We start from the raw sequence: 20,890 nt of genomic DNA on the forward strand, positions 1-20,890 counted from the left end.
CTAGTTGTTTGTGCCCAAAAAAACTAGCTGCAACTCCCTAACTACTGCTTTTGCAATTGTTAGGGACCTGTAATTCATCATACTTTATAATGATAAACCTACACTGACTGATCACTGAATTATGACCATCCCTACGAAAACTGAATGCTACCCATTGACCATGTGAGGTACAAGAGTGCGGAGTTAGTCGACTTACATAGCATAGATAAGGTGTCAGTGATTCAGTGGGTAGTAAAATTCCAAGCGTAATGGGTAAAAGGAAGGATTTAACGGACTTTGATAAAGGACAGATTGTGGGTGCTTGAAGAACTGGTGGGGTGTTCGAGAGCCACAGTAGTTAAAGTGTACCAGGACTGGTGTCAAAATGGTCAAACAACGACCCGATGGCAAAACTGCAAAGGTCAGCAAAATGTTGATGTTAGAGGTGAGCGCCAGGTCCGACGACTCGTACAGGCGAACAAGCACAGCACTGTTGAAGAGTTGACTACCCAATACAATATGGGCCAACCCAGAACAATATCTGGCATGACCATGCACCGCATGCTCTCACATATGGGCTATACCAGCAGATGACCCCTATAGCATCCTCTCCTAACCAAGGTTCATCAGTGAAAAAGACTCGCCTGGTGCAAAGAGCATGCAAGTTGGATGTCAGAAGGCTGGAAGAAGGTGTGCTGGTCGGATGAGTCATGTTACTTACTCCACACCGTGGATAGATTTGGCATCAACAACACGAGGCTCTTGATCCATCGTGCATGGTATCAAAATTGCAGGCCAGTGGAGGTGAATGTATGGTGTGGGACATGATTCACTGGCAGGAACTTGGACCCCCGGTGCATGTGGAACAACATATCAGTGGTCTCTGCTATCGTCAACTGCTTGCTGACTGTGTACACCCGCTATGTTACACTTTTTCACAAATGGCGATGGTGTCTTTCAAGATGACAATGCGCCAGGAAACAGTCAAGACCTGAATCCTATAGAGAAGTGTTGGTATCGTGCAGTTGCCAAAAAGAAACCAAAGACCCGTCGTGAACTTCAGGAAGCCATAATTCATGTTTGAAACTATGAACTATCATTTGATTACCTTCAGAAATTGATCTTGTCAATGTCTCGACGTTATTTGTCGAGGTATGAGTCACGTTATTCATTCCACACTGTGGATGGTCGTATACGGATTTGGCATCGACATGAGGCTCTTCATCCATCATGCATGGTATCAAAAGTGCAATCCTGTAGAGGCGATTGTATGGTGTGGTGAATGTTTCACTGGCAGGAACTTGACCCCTGGTGCATGTGGAACAACGTATCACTGGTCTCTGCTATCGTCAACTGCTTGCTGATTGTATACACCCCTCTACGTTACACTTTTTCCGGAATGGCGATGGTGTCTTCCAAGATGGCAATACACCGAGCCATCTGGCACTTATTGTGCAGGAATGGTTTGAGGAACACAGTTCTGACTTCCAGCGTATCGATTGGCCTTTGAACTTCCTCTGATATCAATCCCATAGAGCAGGAGTGGCCTACTTAATTTGTGATGTGTTCTACTTTTTTCCTTCAAAATGTGCCGCGATCTACCATCTCAAAAATTACATTGCACAAAGTACACAAATCGAGGGATGACTGTATATTTAAAATTCGTCATGATCGACTGAAATTAAATCCACGATCGACTCATTGGCCACCCCTTATGGGACACTATGGAAAGGCATATCAGGCGTCTGGATACACTAATACCTGCATTATACACAGCTTGGTTGGCCATACCTCCCAAATGCTTCTGACATCTTGTTGAATCATTGCAACGTCGGATAGCTGCTGTGCTGAGTGCAGAAGGAGGATCTACGAAGTATTAGGTATGTGGTCATAATTCAATATTCACTCAGTACATTTCATGATGTAATTTCATACTATTATTTGATGCTGATTTTTTTTTTTTTTTTTTTTTTTGTCAGCAGCCAACAGTTGGTCCTGCTTCATGATTACCGTATATACTATAGTTAGTTATAATTTGCTAATAGGCTGTTAAAATATCTAAGAGACACACTGTGGGCCAGCAAGATCCTGAAGTATTGCATGCATGCTTTGTTTACAATCAGATTTCACATTTTTTATTATTATTATTATTATTAATATACAGATTAAGACTTTTTTTTCTCTTATTATTTTGTAGGCTTTACTGCGAATTAGAGGATTCACAGATTAGGAGATCCTGCCAGACTGTTATCTACCATATACTTGAAGTACTTACAAGGTGTCTAGCTCCTATTATCCCACACATGGCCGAGGAAATATTCTTGCATCATCCTGAACAGGAAAAAAGTGTGTAATCTTGTACAAAAAATTTACTACTAGACTCATATGTGTGTATATACACTCATGAGCCAAAACATTATCACCACCTACCTAATAGCGAAAAGTTATTACCATGATAACTTATTGCACCCAGAATGACATCAATTCCACAAGACCACAAAAGGTGTCCTCAGGTTTCTTGGACCAGCTGCACAGAAGGACATCCCAGAGTTTGGTGATGGAACGAGGCACTGTCATGGATTGGAAAATGCTGCATCCCACTTATGTTCTATGGGATTGATGTCAGGTGAATTCAGCAGCCATAGGAGCATACTTAATACTTTGACATGCTCCTCAAGCCATTCTTACACATAGTGCGTGGTGGGCCAAGGGCATCAATGGTTCCCCACAGCTCTGCAATCAGTTCTGTTGTGTTGAATACAGTACCCCGTAAAGGCCAGGTAGTGAAAGCAATATATGGTTTATGTAATGTGATGTGATGTAGGGTTATGTTGGTTTTATATGTGGTTTATGTTATGTAATGTGATGTAGGGTTATGTTGTTCATCTGGCCTCTTAACCTAGGTTCCTGGGGAGCACTGCCGATCCCTACTTGTTACTGTACTGGACATGGAATCCTGCACAGTGCAAGCCTTTGCAACACATAGAATTGTCTTGTTGAAAGGGTCCAGTGTATCCAGATGGCAGGCTACATCACCGTATAGGGCAGAACTTGATCCCAAACAATGCCGAGATAGGATGTGGTGAGGGTATGTTTAGTGGGGATTAGGGTACCCAATGATGTCCATGAAAACATCCCCCAAACCATAATACCACTGCTGCTGGTCTGTTTTTGTTCAACCATGCAGTCTGGTTGCAGCTATTAATCTGCTCATCATTGAATGCATACCCATCCATCGGTATGATGGTGCTGAAACCTTGATTCATCAGACCTGACAACTCTTTTCCAGTCATCCAGTGTCCGAGAACAGTACCCTTGTGTCCACTGTAGGCAAAGGTGTCGATGACGGCCAGTTAACGTGGACACATGAACAGATTGCCTATTCCTACTCGATCAGCACACCATCCAGTGGTTAGCTTGTGGGACACATTGTTTTAGTTCCACGGTTACAAGATCAATTTTTATGTATCTGTATAGAGTCAACTATCTTTTAAGAGTGTAGTGTATAGACTATTTTAAGGACAACAAATTCTATATTGCTCCCTTCTGGATTGAAACTGACTAATGATAACACCTATATTATTTGGTCTTTTTTTTTTTTTTTTTTTAATGTCTTTTATATTATCTTGCATTGGTGTATATACATATGATTTGTATATACATATGATATGATATACATATGAATTGTATTCTTTTATGGTCCACAAAACCTTTGAGGCTCTTACTTTAAGTATCATTACCTATTGAGCCCTTTGTCTATTTATTTTGACAAAATAACTCATGAGTTATTGCAAATAAGTTTTGTAAACGTTAATTAGTTGAATGACCTTGTTTGTTTACTGTGTACTGTATATATTCATTGTCCCTATTGTTTTTTAACATGCGGCCAGCAGTTCCGCTACTGCTCAGCATGTTTACACATTCTAAACACTTGATGATCCTGCTCAGATAGCAAACAAACTGAATGAGTATTTTGCATCTACATTCACACATGAGGAATTATTAAGGTTTGAAAATGGCAGAAGGTTATCAAATTGTAGCAGGGTACTTAATGATTTTGTAATAACTGAGAGCAAATTGCAGGAGAAATTCTGGAAGTTAAACATAAGAAAGGCACCTGGGGTGGATGGGATCTATCCAGTTATATTAAAGGAGGCAGCAAAGCAACTAAGCAAACCCTTAGCCATAATTATGAGAGCATCCTTGGACTCAGGGGAGGTTCCACGGACTGGAGATGTGCAAATGTATCCCCAGTTCACAAAGGGGGGATCAAAGGGTGACACGAGTAATTACAGACCAGTTAGTTTAACTTCTGTTCCGGGTAAAATAATGGAGTCACTGGTTAAAGATGCATTGCAGGATCATCTAGACAAGACTGCAGCAATAATTCAGACACGGCATGGGTTTGTTAAGGAAAAGTCTTGTCTGACAAATTTGATAGGATATTATGATGTGGTTACAAAGGAACTGGATGCAAAAAATAATTTTGATATCATGTATTTGTATTTCAGGAAAGCTTTTGACACTGTTGTGTATGGAAGACTATTGTAGAAATTGGAGCAGAATGGTATTAAGGGTAAGTTGCTACAATGGATAAAAGGATGGTTGAGTGGGAGAAGACAGAGGGTGGTAATTAATGGGTGCTGGTCTTCATGCACTAATGTTATTAGTGGAGTCCCATAGGGTTCGGTGTTTGGTCCACTGTTGTTTTGTATATTTATCAATGATATTGATGAAGGTATATCAGGCTTAGTGTCAAAGTTTGCAGATGATACAAAGGTTAGCAGGGTTATTAATGGCAGTGTGCTACTGCAACAGGATCTAGATAATTTGGGCAGATGGACTAAGAAGTGGCAACTGAAGTTTAACCTTGACAAATGCAAAGTACTGCATATTGGTAGAAGTAACCCCAAAGAAACGTACCAACTGTGTGGTGCTACACTTAAGGTGGTAGAAAATGAAAAAAGACCTGGGAGTAATTGTGCAGTCAGATATGAAGTTTTCTGAGCAATGCAGACAGGCTGCCAGGGCAGGTCATGGGGTTTTGTCAATGATATATAGGAATTTTGCTAGCAGGGAGAAGGAGGTGATTGTCCCTCTGTATAAGGCAATGGTCATGCCACGCCTTGAGTACTGCATATAGGGTCTGGAGGCCTCATTTCAGGAAGGATGTCGATTTGCTTGAGCATGTACAGAGAAGGGCAACAAGATTGATGAGGGGAATGAAGGGATCCTCTTACCAAGGGAAGCTTAAGTTCTGCAAATTGCAGTGGCTGGAGACTAGGCACCTACACGGTGATCTGATTGAGGTATATAAGGCCTTGAATGGGTTGAGCATGCTGAATTCTGATAGGATCCTTCCACTTGTTCACATTATGAACCTAAGGGGGCATAAATTCAAATTAAGAAAAGACAGATGTAGAAAAGATGTGCGGAAATTTGCCTTTACCCTTGTGCGGGTGGTTAATTGCTGGAACAAACTTCCATCTGTCGTTGTGGAAGTTTATAAGTGAATAAATTTAAGGAGGAACTGGACAAGCATTTGGAAGGGAATGGTGTGATTTTTTTTTTTTTGTTTTTTGGCTGATGCTGCATAAGCTCATACACTTGCTTTCTTACATCACATGCCACTACTACTACTTCTCACTTGCCTGGCCTTTTACAGAGTTCTATATCTGCACAGTGTAACGAGGTGGAGATGAACTAATGTTACAGGAGCCACAGAAACAAAATATACATACATACATACATACACCATCCAGTGGATGTTCTTACTTAAAAATATTTCTCTGTACACCCTGGTTATAGCCTGCCATTAATAAAGGGATATATAAATGTGTGTGTCTGTGTATTTAAACTAGGTAGAAAGAAGAGAATAAGTGTTGTTTGAAGATAATAAAACACTCAAACCTACATTGGCAAAATTATGATTATTTTCAAATTGGAAATATGTACATTAGCATTAGTAGAGGCATATGGTGTAAGAAAGTAAGCTTATGCAGCATCAGTCAAAAAAAAAATCCTCCCATTTTACCCCTCCATTTGTTCCAAATGCCTGTCCAGCTCAGCCTTAAATTTATTTAGGCTATCAACTTCCACAACAAAAGAAGCAAGTCTGTTCCACCAATCAGCTACTCACTGGCTAAAGGCATATTTCTGCACATCTATTCTACAACTGTCTTTCCTCAGTTTGAATCTATGCCCCGTCAAGTTTTTAATCTGAGCAAGAGAAAGAATCCAATCAGCATTCAGCTCGCTCATCCCATTCAAAGCCTTATACACCTCGCAGGTGCCTACTCTCTAGGCACTGCAGTTTGCTGAACTTAAGCCTTTCTTGGTAAGAGCACCCCTTTGTTCCTCTCACCAATCTTGTTGCCCTTCTTTGTACTCATTCTAGCAACTCTACTACCCTGAAATGAGGCCTCCAGCTCTGTACACAGTATTCTAGGTGTGGCCTGAACATTGCCTTTTATAGTGAGATAATCACCTCCCTATCCCTGCTAGCAAAATTCCTATATATCAGTGACAAGACTCCCTGAAAGCCCGTCCGCACTGCTCAGCGAACTTCATATTTGACTGCACAATTAACCCAGGTCTTTTTACTTTCCACTTCCCTGAGTGTAGTACCACACAGTTGGTACGTTTCTCTTGGGTTATTGCTACCCATATGCAGTACTTTGCATTTGTCAATGTTAAACTTTAGTTGCCACTTCTCGGCCCATTTGCCCAACTTATCTAGATCCATTTGGAGTAGCATACTGTCGTTAACTACCCTGTCAACCTTTGTATCATCTGCAAACTTGGACATTAAACTTGATATACCTTCATCAATATCATTGATGAATACACAAAACAACAATAGGCCCAACAGTGGACCCTGGAGAACTGCACTAATAACATTTGACCATGAAGGGCAGTGTCCATTGATTACCACTCTCTGTCGTCTCCCACTCAACCATCCTTTTATCCATTTTAGTAACTTACCATTAATACCATACCTCTCCAATTTTTACAGCAGTCTTCAGTGTCCAACATTATCAAAAGCTTTCCTGAAATCCAAGTATATGATATCAAAATTATTTTTGAGATTCAGTGATCACATCATAGTATCCAATCAAATTGGTCAAAAAAGACCTTCCTTTAACAAACCCGTGCTCTATCTTAACTATTACTGCAGTCTTGTCTAGATGATCCTACAATGGTTCTTTAACCAGTGATTCCATTATTTTCCCTGTAACACAAGTTAAACTGACACGTCTATAGTTACTTGTTTCACCTTTGGAACCCCCTTTCTGAATTGGTGATACATTTGTGATACATTATGATGTGGTTACAAAGGAAATGGATGCAAAAAATAATTTTGATATCATATACTTGGATTTCAGGAAAGCTTTTGACACTGTTGCACATGGAAGACTGCTGTACAAATTGCTTTTTTGCATCACATGCCACTACTACTACTGCTATTTGCATACCTCCAGTCCATGGGGACCCCTCTCCTGAGTCCAAAGAAGTGCTTATAATTATGGCTAAGGGTTTTCTTACTTCTTTGCTGCCTCCTTTAATATAACTGGATAGATCCCATCCACCCCACATGCCATTTTATGTTTAACATCAACAATTTGTTGAATTTAAACATAAAACACTTTGCTCTCAGTTATTACAAAATCACTTAGCTCTCTGTTAGAGTTTGATAGACTTCTGGCACTCCCCTCATTGAATAACTCCTCGTGTGTGAATATAGATGCAAAATACTCATTCAGTTTATGAGCTACCTGAGCGTGATCATCAATAGTTAAACCATCTATGTTAAGTTGTCCAATCTGATTCATCCCTTTCCTTTTAGAGTTTACATAAGTAAAGAACTCGTTGCTGTTTTTCTTTGCATCCTTTGCCAAAGCACCTCCGTAGCCAGGTGGGAAGGAGCAGCAGTGCGTAGCACACGCTTCTTGATTGGACCGGGGCTCGAGCCCATCGCCACCAAATACGGAGGATGCGGAAAGGTCAGGGAATGACCACCGCATATCCCCGGAGCAATATGGCCTTAGTTGCTAATGCTCCTAAAAATCAAATAATAAACAACAAACCTTTGCCAAAGATTTCTCGTAATCCGCCTTCGCCTGCCTAACCTCCTTTGTGACTTAATCTTTGTAGCTTATATCTCCCATAGGCTTCTGTGTCACCTGATACTTTATATGCATCCCATACATTTTTCTTCTCTGCCACGAGCCTCATTAATTTATCTGACATCCATTTATGCCTGAAACTTAAACAGTGTTTCTTAGTTGGAATGAAAGGCCTAGTAGCCTCCAAGATTAAGTCCCTGAAGGATTCCCATTTAGAATTCAACGTTGGTAAGGTCATCAGTTGATCCCACTGTACAGAACTGTAACCCCTGGCTTTTAGCCGTGAAGGGTATTGTGTACGGCATGTGCGTTTTGTATGCAATAAAGAGTTCTTCTAGAATTTAAAAACTATGTGAAACCCCTGTAGTCACCTTTACAAAAGGAAAAGGCCTTCCCTTTACCCCTGATGGTAGTTACCTCTGAATAAATCACACTTCAGCACACTGTGATCACTGCCACCTAGTGGTTCCTTTATCTGCAAATTCTTAATGCATGAAAAATCACTGCTGATAATCAGATCAAGAGTATTACTCCCTCTGGTTGCTTCTCGAGCATGTTGCTGTAGAAAACAGTCTTCCAATAAATCCACAAAAGTCCTGATAGGGAGCGAGTGATGAACCCACAAGTTCCAGTCAATATCTGGAAAGTTAAAATCCACCATTATAAGACATTCTGATTTACTGGCCCACTCTATTTCTCTGCACAATTTCTCATTTTACTCATCAGATTCATTAGGCTTATAACACTCCTACTCTCATTTTTCCTTTCCTAGTGCTTATGTTACACCAAACAGACTCAACATTGCATTGTCCACCATCAGTTGGATGCACTCCCTTAGATTTTATGTGTTTCTTAACTAACACCGTAACCCCTCCTCTCTTTCTGTCCTGTCTATCTTTTCTGTACGCATTGTACTTCCCAAATTCCAATTCTGCACTGCTTATGTATGTGTGACACCTCGTCTCTGATATCCCAAAAAATCTGCCTTTGATGTCTTGACTAGCACTTCAAGCTCATCAAATTTATTAACTATACTCCTAGCATTTGTGTACATGCAAGTATACATGCACCTGTTTCTATTCTTAGTCAGACTAACACAGCCCATGTATATACTTGTTCCACTTTGACTCCCAGCAGTCCAGAAAATCTCCATTGCCTTGCTTTCAAGGCTTCTGCTCATTCCATTCTTATAGAAGCAGTGCAAGAATCACTTTTGCCTCTGCCTGCGGCCACTGTTAACCTTTTAGTCTGTATATCTCCCCCTCCCCCAAGCTAGCAGTTTTCTAGGTGGTTGTTTGTTAATTTGAGTTGTTAATTTTTTACTTATATAAAATTAACCTGAAAACAAAATTCTTTGAATTGGATCTAAGTTTGAGTTACTAAAACTTTTAATTCTAAAAATTAAGTATTCCATAATAATAACCCTTAGTTTTTGTCTTTGCATTCGCTGAAGAAGTGGGAAATGCCACGAAACCTTTGACTCCATTATGTACATATTTCCAATTTGGAAATAAACATAATTATTCCAATTTATGTTTGAATGCTTTCAAACATCCCAAATATATTCCTAATTTTGCATCTACATTCAATTTGTTAGCAACTTGAGCAGGATCATAAACAGTTAAACCATTCATATCTAGTCGACTAATGTGATTCAACCCTTTCCTTTTAGCGTTTTACATAAGTAGAGAAGTCTTTGCTGCTTTTCTTTGCCAGAAACTTCTCATAATCTGTCTTAGCTTACCTTACCTCCTTTGTGCCTTGATTGCAGACTAGTTTGTATCTATTGTATTTGTTTGTTATTTGGTTTTTAGGAGCATTAGCAACTAAGGCCATATTGCTCCAGGGATATGCGGTAGTCATTCCCTGACCTTTCCACATCCTTCATATTTGGTGGGCACGGGCTCGAACCCTGATCTAATCAAGAAGCGTGTGCTACGCACTGCTGCACCTGCCCACCTGGCTACGGAGGCACCTATATCTATTGTAGACTCATAATCTGCCTTAGCTTACCTTACCTCCTTTGTGCCTTGATTGCAGACTAGTTTGTATCTATTGTAGACCAGATTTTGTATTACCAGATAATTTGGATCCCACACATTCTTCTTATCTACTATGAGTCTCATTAGTACATCTGACATCCATTGTCCAAACCTTGAAGAATATCTGATTTGCATAAAAAGCCTAGTAGCTTCTATGGTTATATCCCTGAACTTCCCATTTAGAATTTGCTATTGGTAACTTCATCAGCTGGTCCCATTGCATAAATTTAAAAACTGTCTGAGACTATTGTAGTCACCTTTACGAAAGGAAAAGCCTTTCCCTTTTATGATAGCTACATTTTTAAGTAAATCTCTCATCAATACACTATGATGACTGACACGTTTGGTTTTTTCCCTACTGATTCTTATTGTATGAAAATTCACTGCTGATAATCAGATCAAACATGTAACTTTCTCTTATTGTCTCTCTAACATGCTAGTCTAGAAAACAGTCATCCATTAAATCCACAAACATCTTGCTACTATGTGAGTGACCAACCCACAAATTCCAGTTAATATCTAGAAAGTTAAAATCTTCCATTATAACACAATCCTATTTACTAACCACTTTGTCTGTTGCTCATCATATCAATTATAGTCATTAGACCTATAATGCACTCCTAGCCTCATATTTATTTTTCCAGTGCTTATGACACACCAGATCGTCTCCACATTGCACTGGACACCACATCAACTGGATGTACAGCCTTACATTTTATGATCTTTTTAATTATGAACCCTTTCCCTTCTCCTAGCGTGTCTGTCCTTTCTGTACACATTTCACATTTTATTCCCCATATTCAAATTCGGCACCCTTTTTCTGAATGATGCCATGTCTCCATGATGTCACTAAGATACCGTCCATGGAGTCATTCCAGTTATCCATGTCTCCGATATCCCAAAAATGATTGCCTTTTAATGACTTGACCAGTACTTTGACTTCAACGAATTTATTTACTGTGCTTCTAGCATTGTGATATTATGTGCAAGTATATATGCACCTGTTTTTTACCCTTAATAACACTAATGCAACCTGTGTATTTGCTTGTATCACGAAGAACCCTAGCAGGTTTTCAAATGCCCAATGCCTCATTTTCCAGGCTGCTGCATGCTCCAATAGAAGCTGTTTGAGAATCACTCACATTTCTGCCTGCAATTTCTGTTAGTCAATGTATTCCCCCCCCAAAAACAAGTTTTCTGACTCCACCTAACAGTGCCTCAAAAATATCAGCAAATAATTTTGCATCCCTTTTGTTTAATTCCATCCCTATAAAATCAGTCTTTCCAATTGCAGCCCATGCTGAGAAAAATTCTTCTGTCTGAGCCCAGCACTCTCCAGGGTTAAATTGATTGACAAGGCAAGCAAAATTGCAGACGTTGTACACATTCAAAGAAAAGGCGCCTCCGTAGCCAGGTGGGAAGGAGCAGCAGTGCGTAGCACACGCTTCTTGATTAGACCGGGGTTCAAGCCCGTCACCACCAAATGCGGAGGATAGGATGTGGAAAGGTCAGGGAATGACCACTGCATATTCCTGGAGCAATATGGCCTTAGTTGCTAATGCTCCTAAAACCCAAATAACCAACCAACCAACATTCAAAGAAAAGGAGAAAAAATTGGAATAGAACAGTAAATACAATTAGAGATTACAAAAAACAAATTGGACGAAATGATGTATGGCTCATACAGGTATGGATGAGCCATACATCATTATGGAGTAAGAAATATGGAATTATAATCACAGTCCAAAATAACTATACATTAACATGTTCACTGCTTCTTCACACAAATATGTAGCATCAGATTTTTAATCCACTTAGAAGAAAAACAACCCTACTTTTAGAACTTTTTGTTCCAATTTAACAGAAGTAAAGCCAGATATTTTTGTCAAGTAAGCTTCACTAGAGGCTGATTAGTCCAGTTATAATGAGAAGAAAGCCCAAAAACGTCTGCCTTTTCATTCCAGATTGACTCAACCCTGTGGTTTTCAATCCCAGGTCAGGAAAGTCTGAAAAAAAAGCAGCAATGAAAGTGTTAAACTCTCATTAGATTACTTAAACTTTTCGATATACTGGAATTACAACAAAATTAAGTAATGCTTTTCTAATACTTTACATCCAAAAGAGATTACATATGCATAATTTATATTTGATGTGTGGTTAAATCCATAAACAACAATCCTTAAAAATCCTCTCCTAAATTAAAAAAAGTGTATAATTTGAATAAGCAATTTTGATGGCCCTTCAATTTCAAATTATCCATTCTCCATTATATTACCAAAGTGACTTGCTTGAAATAGTTTTCATCTTCTAGCCACGTTGACTTTGGCGGCTGATAAATTAGGGAAGAAAACTTCTGGTACTTTTATAATTTCTTCTCTTTAGAAACAATATCGTTATTTGCTTAAAGTTTTTTATAAGAAAAAACTTTAAGCAAATTTAGTAAAAATGAACTAACAATTTTTTTATTCTTTTATTTTTTTATAATTTTATTCCCCACCTGTGCAGAATGAAAATTAATGTGTATTTCTACAACTGATTACAGAGCTCAAATAACTTTATTTGCTTTTACAGGCACCATTTCATGGAATACAAATGTTATTTCACTTCCTCAGTGTTTGTATAGAATATGTATCTGCAAAATTTTAGTGATAATAGAGCAATTTATTCAGCTCTCTGAAACCAAAAGTAGAAATAAATATATGGATGGTGCTTTCCTTCCAAATTATAATAATTTTTTAACCTACACATAATCATAATTAAATAATTTATTAGAAAAAAGTAAACTTTAAAGTTCTTAAATCCAGCATTTTTATTTTTTCCAATTTCTTCATAACCTATTAAATTTTGTCACAAAATTTAGATGGTATTTAGTGGATGCCCATATTTGTTAATGCAGGTAAACTAGGAGTGTTCCGTACAGGTTGGATACAATGGGATGAAACTTGGCAGCAAACTGAACTTGCTGAAATTATGCAGGTTGCAGAACATGTCAGAAAAGCAGTATTAAAAGCCAGATTCATGGCAAAAAATAACAAAAATCTGGATGTAATTTTATGTGCCTCTAGTAATCTTTTCAGATATCTTCAGGTATGTTGTCCTCTGTTTTGTTTTAATATTTATTCACATCTGTTAATTCTCACTGGCCATCTAACTCCCTTCTCATCCCTACCTCTCCACTGTTACTAATTTTAAGAGATATTATAAAAATATTGAATTTGCATATATAGTAATGTTTTTGTGGTGAATAAATTTAATATTTGGACTTGTTTTTCAGTACTTAACTTTATTAAGAACTTTGTGATTAATATAGCCATACCTGTGAAAAATTCAGTTGGTAAATATTAATTTGAATGTACATTCAGTTGATGGTTTATGTCGATCCATAGCACAATCAAGATGCAAAAGTAATGAGATGTAATATTTATCTTATTTAGCTAGTAATAAATGCATTGTTTCAGTTTTAGCACCATTTCTTCCGCAGGGTAACATTGTTATTTTATGTATTTTATAATCTTAATTATTAATAATTGTTATTTTATGTATTTTATAATCCATGTCTACTTGCACAGTTTATATTAGTATTGTACAGTATGCAATACCTTAAAAAATATTAGTCTTTCCATTTATATATTAATGTAAATATTGTGTTAAAATTACTATTTCTGTAATAACTTATGCTTTAGATATATATATATATATATATATGGATTTTTAATGTAACTCTTTAAAAGAAAAGTTTAAAGAGTCTCATAGAAAAAAGGTAAACAGTAGATGAAATGGTTTCAATGAAAGCAAGATTAATAAATTAGGTATGACAGGTGCACCTAAAATGCAAAGAAGCATTAAAGAATGCAAGAGTGTGTGTAATTTGTATTAATATTAAATTAAATTAATATAAATGGATGTGAAAGTTACACAAGGTGCCAGTAACTATAAGGGTAGGGAAAGTAGAAAAAGAAAAGTAGTAGATTAGTGAAAGGTGAAAGAATGTAAATACCCTAGAATAATGTTATGATGAATTAAGTAAATTATGGGCTGAATTGCAAAACCAATATAAAGTGGGGGAACCGTAAAGTAAAATTAGTACAACAAAAATTGCAAATAAAAATAAAATGTAAATGGTATAGCTGTCATCAGATATGGGGAGAATCAATTTTAGTAAAAGGTCTAATATAGGTAATGCAAATATGCTAGATCTGATGTCAGCAGAAATAAATATTGATACATGATCAGGTATTTCATCAGGGAACTACACTTAACCATGTATCAGGAACTGTGTTTCTAAACTTGTCCATAGTAGTAGAAAAAAAGTGAAAGGCCAAAAAAGGAATGAAATGAAATAGCACTTTTTAATACAGTATGGACAAGATAGTCCCAATGCAGTGTAATCTATTTAGATAAAAATAAGTATTGGGTTGCAATAAAAATGGTTAATATCAATATGTTTAATATAAATATGTGGAATTTATTGTAGGATTTAATTTTATCTAGATAAGAAATCAGTGTATTTTAAAAGTAAATTTGGATCAAGCAAATGGTATAAGGGCGAGGTATTAAATTGAGGATTGGGAAGGGGAAAGGAGCATTTTAAATAAATAAAGACGAAAAATAGAAATAGGATAGTAGGAACGTTCATTTCTCCCTCGTATTACACTAATAGTTTAACGAACGGGAAGAAATTTAGAATTAGACAGCAGAAAGATAAAAAAAGCATAGAAAAAGTTATTAAATAACACACTAAGCTTACTGGGGTTGTGAAGCCCAACCCTGTAGTAAGGGCTCTGGCATTTTTAAGCGTTAGTATAAAAGGGAGCCAATACCAAATGCTTGTATTGAAAAAAATATATATGTGTCAAGACACGCCGAGAAATGAATCTGAAACGAAACCGAAAGTATGATAAGACAGTGAAAGTGTACGATACCTGGAGTATTTCAAGAAATGCAAGGAGAAATAAGCTGAGAAGCACAAATTCAGTAGCGTAGATTTTTCGTCTTTATTTATTTAAAATAAAGCATTTTAAGGAGCATTTTAAGCCTGTATGCAGGCTTAAACCGAATGAGCAATATATCTGCATGATAAAGCAATTTATAGCAGCGAAGCGAACTTAATAGTAAGCTGTGAAGAAATTTAAAATAGCAGGAAAATAGAAACCTCTGTAGTCGTATTTAGAATCCAAGTGCATGGATATAATTTATAATTAGCATTGAAAAAAGGAAAGGAAAAGAAACGTGGTTGGAATAGTATGGCTCTACAGTCATACAAAATTAAACATTACCGTTAATAAATAAAGAATTATACAGTGGCAAAAATTATATACACGTAGGCCAAATGATGGGGCCATGTTATAATAAGCTGAAGAGTAAACATATAAGAGTATGGTAAATAAGAAACCTCAAATATATTGAGAAATAAATTATTTAATAATTATAATCTATCCAAATTTGCATGAAAGTGCATCCAAGGAGAAAGAACTGGTTAAAATCTAATGAAATAAGTAACATGTTGACATGGTGACAAAAGATCCAAAGAAGATGCATTTTATGGAACCTATTATAAAAGAACATGACATAAAGGAATGTGAAATAACATGCAAAAAAGTCTTTGTATATGAAACAATTCCAAGGAAACATTTATAGTACAGGAAATAATTCCAAGGAAACATTTATAGTACAGGAAATAATTCCAAGTATATAATACTAGATAAATTCACAGGTAGTATCAAGTGTGAATTAACTGTGAAAATAGTAGTAAATGAAACCAAGGAAAAAGAATCAGATAACATTATATCCAATTATGAAGTGATATAACTCCAGAGATATAAGTAACATGGTGACGAAAATGCAACAATTCCAAGAAAACATTTAAGGTATAGAAGAACAGGAAATAATTCCGTGTATATAAAACTAGAAGGATCCACAGGTAGAATCAGGTGTGAATTTACTATGGAAATAATAGTAAATGAAACCAAAGAAAAATAATCAGTTGACTTTATATCCAAAAATGTAGTGATATCATTTTAGGGATATAAGTAACATGGTGAATAAAGATCCAAAGGTGGTGTAGTTATGGATTCAATTATAAAAGAACAAGAAATAAGTCCATGTAAATGAAGTAATTCCAAGGAACTAACTACAGTATGTAAGAACAGGAAATAATTCCATATATATCAATTAAGATAAATCTACATATAGTATTCGGTGTGGATTCACTGTGGAAAGAAAGAATAGTAAATATATCCCAGGATAAAGAACCAGTTGACATATCCATTGGTAGTGTAGTAAAGAATCCAATTATAAAAAACTAGTTGACAAATCCATTGGAACTGTAGTTAAGAATGCAATTATAAAAGAACAGGAAACAAGTTTATAATTGCATTCTAAACTACACTTCCAATAGATTTGTCAACTGGTTCTTTATAATTTCTTTATAAAAGAATATACTGTTCTTTCTTTCCATGGTGAATCCATGCCAGTAATAATTTAACTTTAAAAAGACTGTTTCTATGCTGAAATGTATGAAATTTTCTGCACTGATGGGGTGCACCATTACAAATAATTTGCAATATACTTCCCTTTAGTCTCTTTGTTAGAGGTAGCCACACAAAGCGAGAAAGCAATAAAATTACAAAGATTTGTCTTTTTTGAAGAAAACACTTCACTTGTGAAAGTTTTAAATCTATTCACTCCTGATAGATTCTAAAAACCATACGTTTTGCAGATACTTTTGCACTCCACTTTTACAGTAATTATAATCTTGCTATTACACCCCCACAAAAACTTCAAAAGATCAAGTTTTCTTGATCACTGAAGAAGTGATATAATCTTGGAGAAAACATGTTTAACATACAATTTTTAGACTCTAATAGAATATAAACTTTACACAAGTGAAATACTTTCATTTTAAGTATTGCGATCAAAGTAACCTGTGAAAATGCTGTTCAGTTGTTATATTAGACTTGTCCTTTCTTTCACATTTTCTATAAAAAATGAAACATGTCTTACAGAAACAGTATTACCTAATTAAAGACAGGCTCAGTAAACTGGTTTCTGAAATTGTAAATAACTAATAATAAACACTATTTCAAGTATCCAGATGTTAAAATTTTTTATCAACTTTAAAAACATATTGAAAATAGAAAAGTTTCTAATTGTAAAAGCATATATGCTTCTTTTTTTTTTCTCCTCTCAGATTCTTCAGTTAGAGGAAAAATCCACTGTATCAAGTTTGTGTGAACTACTGGAAGCTCCTTGTGTGATTTTCTCAGAAGATAAACAAACATTTCTACATCAGAATGCTTACATACATTATGACAATATCCAATTCAAAAATTCTGGTAATAATCAATTAATAGCAATTACACCGATGAACCAAAACAGTATGACCACCTACCTAATATGATGTTGGTCCTCCACATGCAGCAAAAACATCTCGTACCCAGCCAGGCATGGACACTACAAGATTTCTAAATGTGTCTTGGGGTGTCTGGTACCAAAATGTAACCAGCTGATCCTTTAACTCCTGTAAGGTCCATGGTAGAGAAGCCACAGATTGGAGTTGCTGTTCCAACACAAACCACAGTTGCTCGATGGGATTGATGTATGGAGAATTTGGAGACCAGGGCAATACATAGAAGTATTCCTGATGTTACACGAATCAGTCTCGAACAATCCGGGTGGTGTGGCATGGTGCATTATCCTGCTGAAAGACGGCACCACCAGAGGGGAAGACCATTGCCATGAAAGGGTATACCTGGTCAGCAGTGATGTTTAGATAGGTGGTAGATGGCAGATTGCCCGGCACATGGATGACTGGACCCAGGGTATCACAGCAGAACATCGCCCAAAGCATGATACCACTGCCACCAGCTTGTTTTCGACCCAGGGTGCAGCCAGGCACCATCACTTCCTCAGGTAAACGACACACATCTCCTGGCTGTCCAGATGGTGCAACAGGAAATGTGATTCGTCGGACCAGATAACCTTCTTCCAATCACTCAAGGTACAGTTTCAATGCTTGCTTGCCCATTGTAGGCGCTGTCTCCGGTGAACCGTAGTTAGCATGAGCACTCGGAGCGGCCTGCAGCTACGCAGCCCCACTTTCAGCAGTGTTCAATGTACTGTGTGTGTGTGTGTGTGTGTGTGTGTGTGTGTGTGTGTGTGTGTGTGTGTGTGTGTGTGTGTGTGTGTGTGTGTGTGTGTGTGTGTTGTGACACATTACTCCCTTCACTAACATTCCAATTATCAGCGAGTTGTGCCACAGTTGCCCTTCTGTTGCCACGTACCATCCGGGAGAGCCTTTGCTCACCTCGAGCATCGATGAGCCATGGTCGTCCAACACCTTGCTAGCAGTTTGTGGATTTTCCCTCCTCGGACCACTTTTGGTAGGTACCAACCACCCCTGACCGTGAGCACCCCACCAGCCATACCGTTTCAGATATGCTCTGACCCAGCCATCTGGCCATTACAATTTAGCCTTTGTCAAACTCGTTAAGTCTGCTGCCTTTCCCATCTGAAGAACAAGAGTAACACTGATTAACGGAGCTCAGTATCAGGTATTTTTTATACCATGTCCTGACCTGCACACGTGCCGTAGTTCACCTGCAGTTGCTTCAATTTGCATAACAACTCGCCAGTCATAATGTTTTGGCTCATCGGTATAGTACCTATTTAATTTATTCCACTAGTTAAAAAAATAGTAACTTTTGATTAAAATATTAAAATTTTATAATCAGGGAAGGAATTTATATAATCAGCATGTGTTTCTAAATTTAAAAATCATTCCGTCTGTGCATGCATAGCATACAAATGAGAGATTAGAACAATAGATCTACTTGTTAATAAGTGCTAAATAAACAAGAAAATAATCTACTTATCTGTAATATATGGAAAACCACTATAAGAAATGGCTGTCACCTCTGGTTTATAAGAGGTAGTCACCAATGCTTACAAGGAAAAGATTGGTGACATGTTTTTTATTGCATTTAGTAGCTTAGTAAATTTTCTCTTAACATATAGATTTTGAAAAATTCTGAAATGTTTTTGTTTGGGACAGGTGAAAGTCTTATATGAAGTTCCATCTTCAATAAAATTAATATCAATTGAAGGATAGCTGAAATATCCAACAGCATATCAATAACTTATCGCATAGTTTTTCCCAAGAACTTCATAAAAATAAAGTAAATTAATTCGTTCAGATTATCTTTTTGTTAATGATTCAGTGATAGCATCTCTGCCTGAAAACTCTAAGCTTACCTATATTTTAGATAAAGGAATTTAAAGTTTTGCAAATTGAAAAATTTTGCAAGAAAGACAGTATCATATTTTTATCGATACACTAACCTCTCATTTTGTAAATATTGCATTAATGCATTTGAAAAATAAGTATTTTTTATTCAATGTGTCTGACAGGAAGCAAAAGTTGATGGCATTGTAGACCAGATATCATCATTTAAGGGCACAAAAGATATTATTGTTGGCATAATGACATTAAGAGTAGGAGATCTGCAGACTTACTAAGTACAGAACAGTGTTGAAAAAAATGTGAGTTAGGGTTAAATTTGAAAGTGTCTCTGCACTTCTCTCCAGACACGATAGGAGGAAGTATCTGATGAGAACCTTGTCAATCAGTTTGGTCCTGGAAAGATTGTGCAAGGCCCGTGGGGTAGAATTTTTCTTAGCGTGGTTTGTGCTTGTTAACAGGAGAGACTGCTTCTACAGGAATAAGATACACTTAGATAGAAATGGCACAAGAATATTTGCAGATGCTATCAAAGCAGTGCTAGGTGGGTCGGAAAACAGCTAGCTTGAGAGATGGAGGGATACACAGACTAAAAGATTAATAATAGCTAAAGGCAGAGGTAAAAGTGATTTTTGCAGTAATTCTACTACAATGAGCAACAGCCTGGAAAGCAAGCTGCCGGGAATTTCAAATACTTCTGGGAATCATCCTGGAAGAAGTAAAAACATTGGCTGTATTAGGGTAAACAAGAGTAAAACAGGTGCATGTATACTTGCATGTATACCAATGCTAGGACCTCAGTAAATAAAGTTGATGAATTTGAAGTGCTGGTCAATACATCAAATGTGGACATTTTTGGGATATCACAGATCTGGTGTCACACAGAAATAAACAATGCAGAATTTGAATATGAGGTATACAATGGGTACAGAAAGGGTGGAGGAGTTATGCTGTTGGCTAAGAAACAAAATCTAAGGCAGTGCATCCAGATGACATGGGTGGCCAATGCAATGTTGTCAGTTTGGTGTGACATCAGCACTAGTAAAGCATAAATTAGAGTAGAAGTGTGTTATAGGCCTAAAGACTTTGATAAGTACAACAAACTACTATACAGAGAAATAGTGGGCAAGAAAATCAGAATGTCTTATAATGGGAGATTTTAAATTTCCAGATATTGACAGGAACTTGACCGTTGGTCACGCACACACTACCAAGACTATGTGGACTACTATGTGGATTAATTGGATGACTGTTTTCTACAGCAGCAGCACATTTGCAAGGCAACCAGAGGCAGTAATATGCTTGACCTTATTATCAGCAGTGATTATTCATACATTAAGAATCTGCAAATAAAGGAACCACTAGGTGGCAATGATCATAGTGTATTGATGTGGGATTTACTTAAAGATGTAACTACCATCAGAGGTAAAAGCAAGGGAAGGCTTTTTGCTTCATAAATTCTATACAGTGGGACCAACTGATGATGTTACTAACAGCAAATTCTA

At 37.1% G+C, this 20,890-nt stretch overlaps 1 protein-coding gene across 1 annotated transcript in view; it reads left to right on the top strand.

The window, feature by feature from the left end:
- Positions 1-13,448, top strand: part of IleRS-m (Isoleucyl-tRNA synthetase, mitochondrial) — a 403,472-nt gene extending 390,024 nt beyond the window's left edge. Inside the window, exons 20-22 of the mRNA XM_090378489.1 lie at positions 2,177-2,325; positions 13,044-13,234; positions 13,422-13,448. Coding sequence (XP_090234615.1) covers positions 2,177-2,325; positions 13,044-13,234; positions 13,422-13,448 — 367 coding nt within the window. The remainder of the gene's footprint in view (positions 1-2,176; positions 2,326-13,043; positions 13,235-13,421) is intronic.
- Positions 13,449-20,890: the final 7,442 nt, after the last annotated feature.

Source organism: Mastigoproctus giganteus, chromosome 7, assembly GCF_048544385.1.
Source record: "Mastigoproctus giganteus isolate SK-2022 chromosome 7, ASM4854438v1, whole genome shotgun sequence".
Lineage (NCBI taxonomy): Eukaryota > Metazoa > Arthropoda > Arachnida > Uropygi > Thelyphonidae > Mastigoproctus > Mastigoproctus giganteus.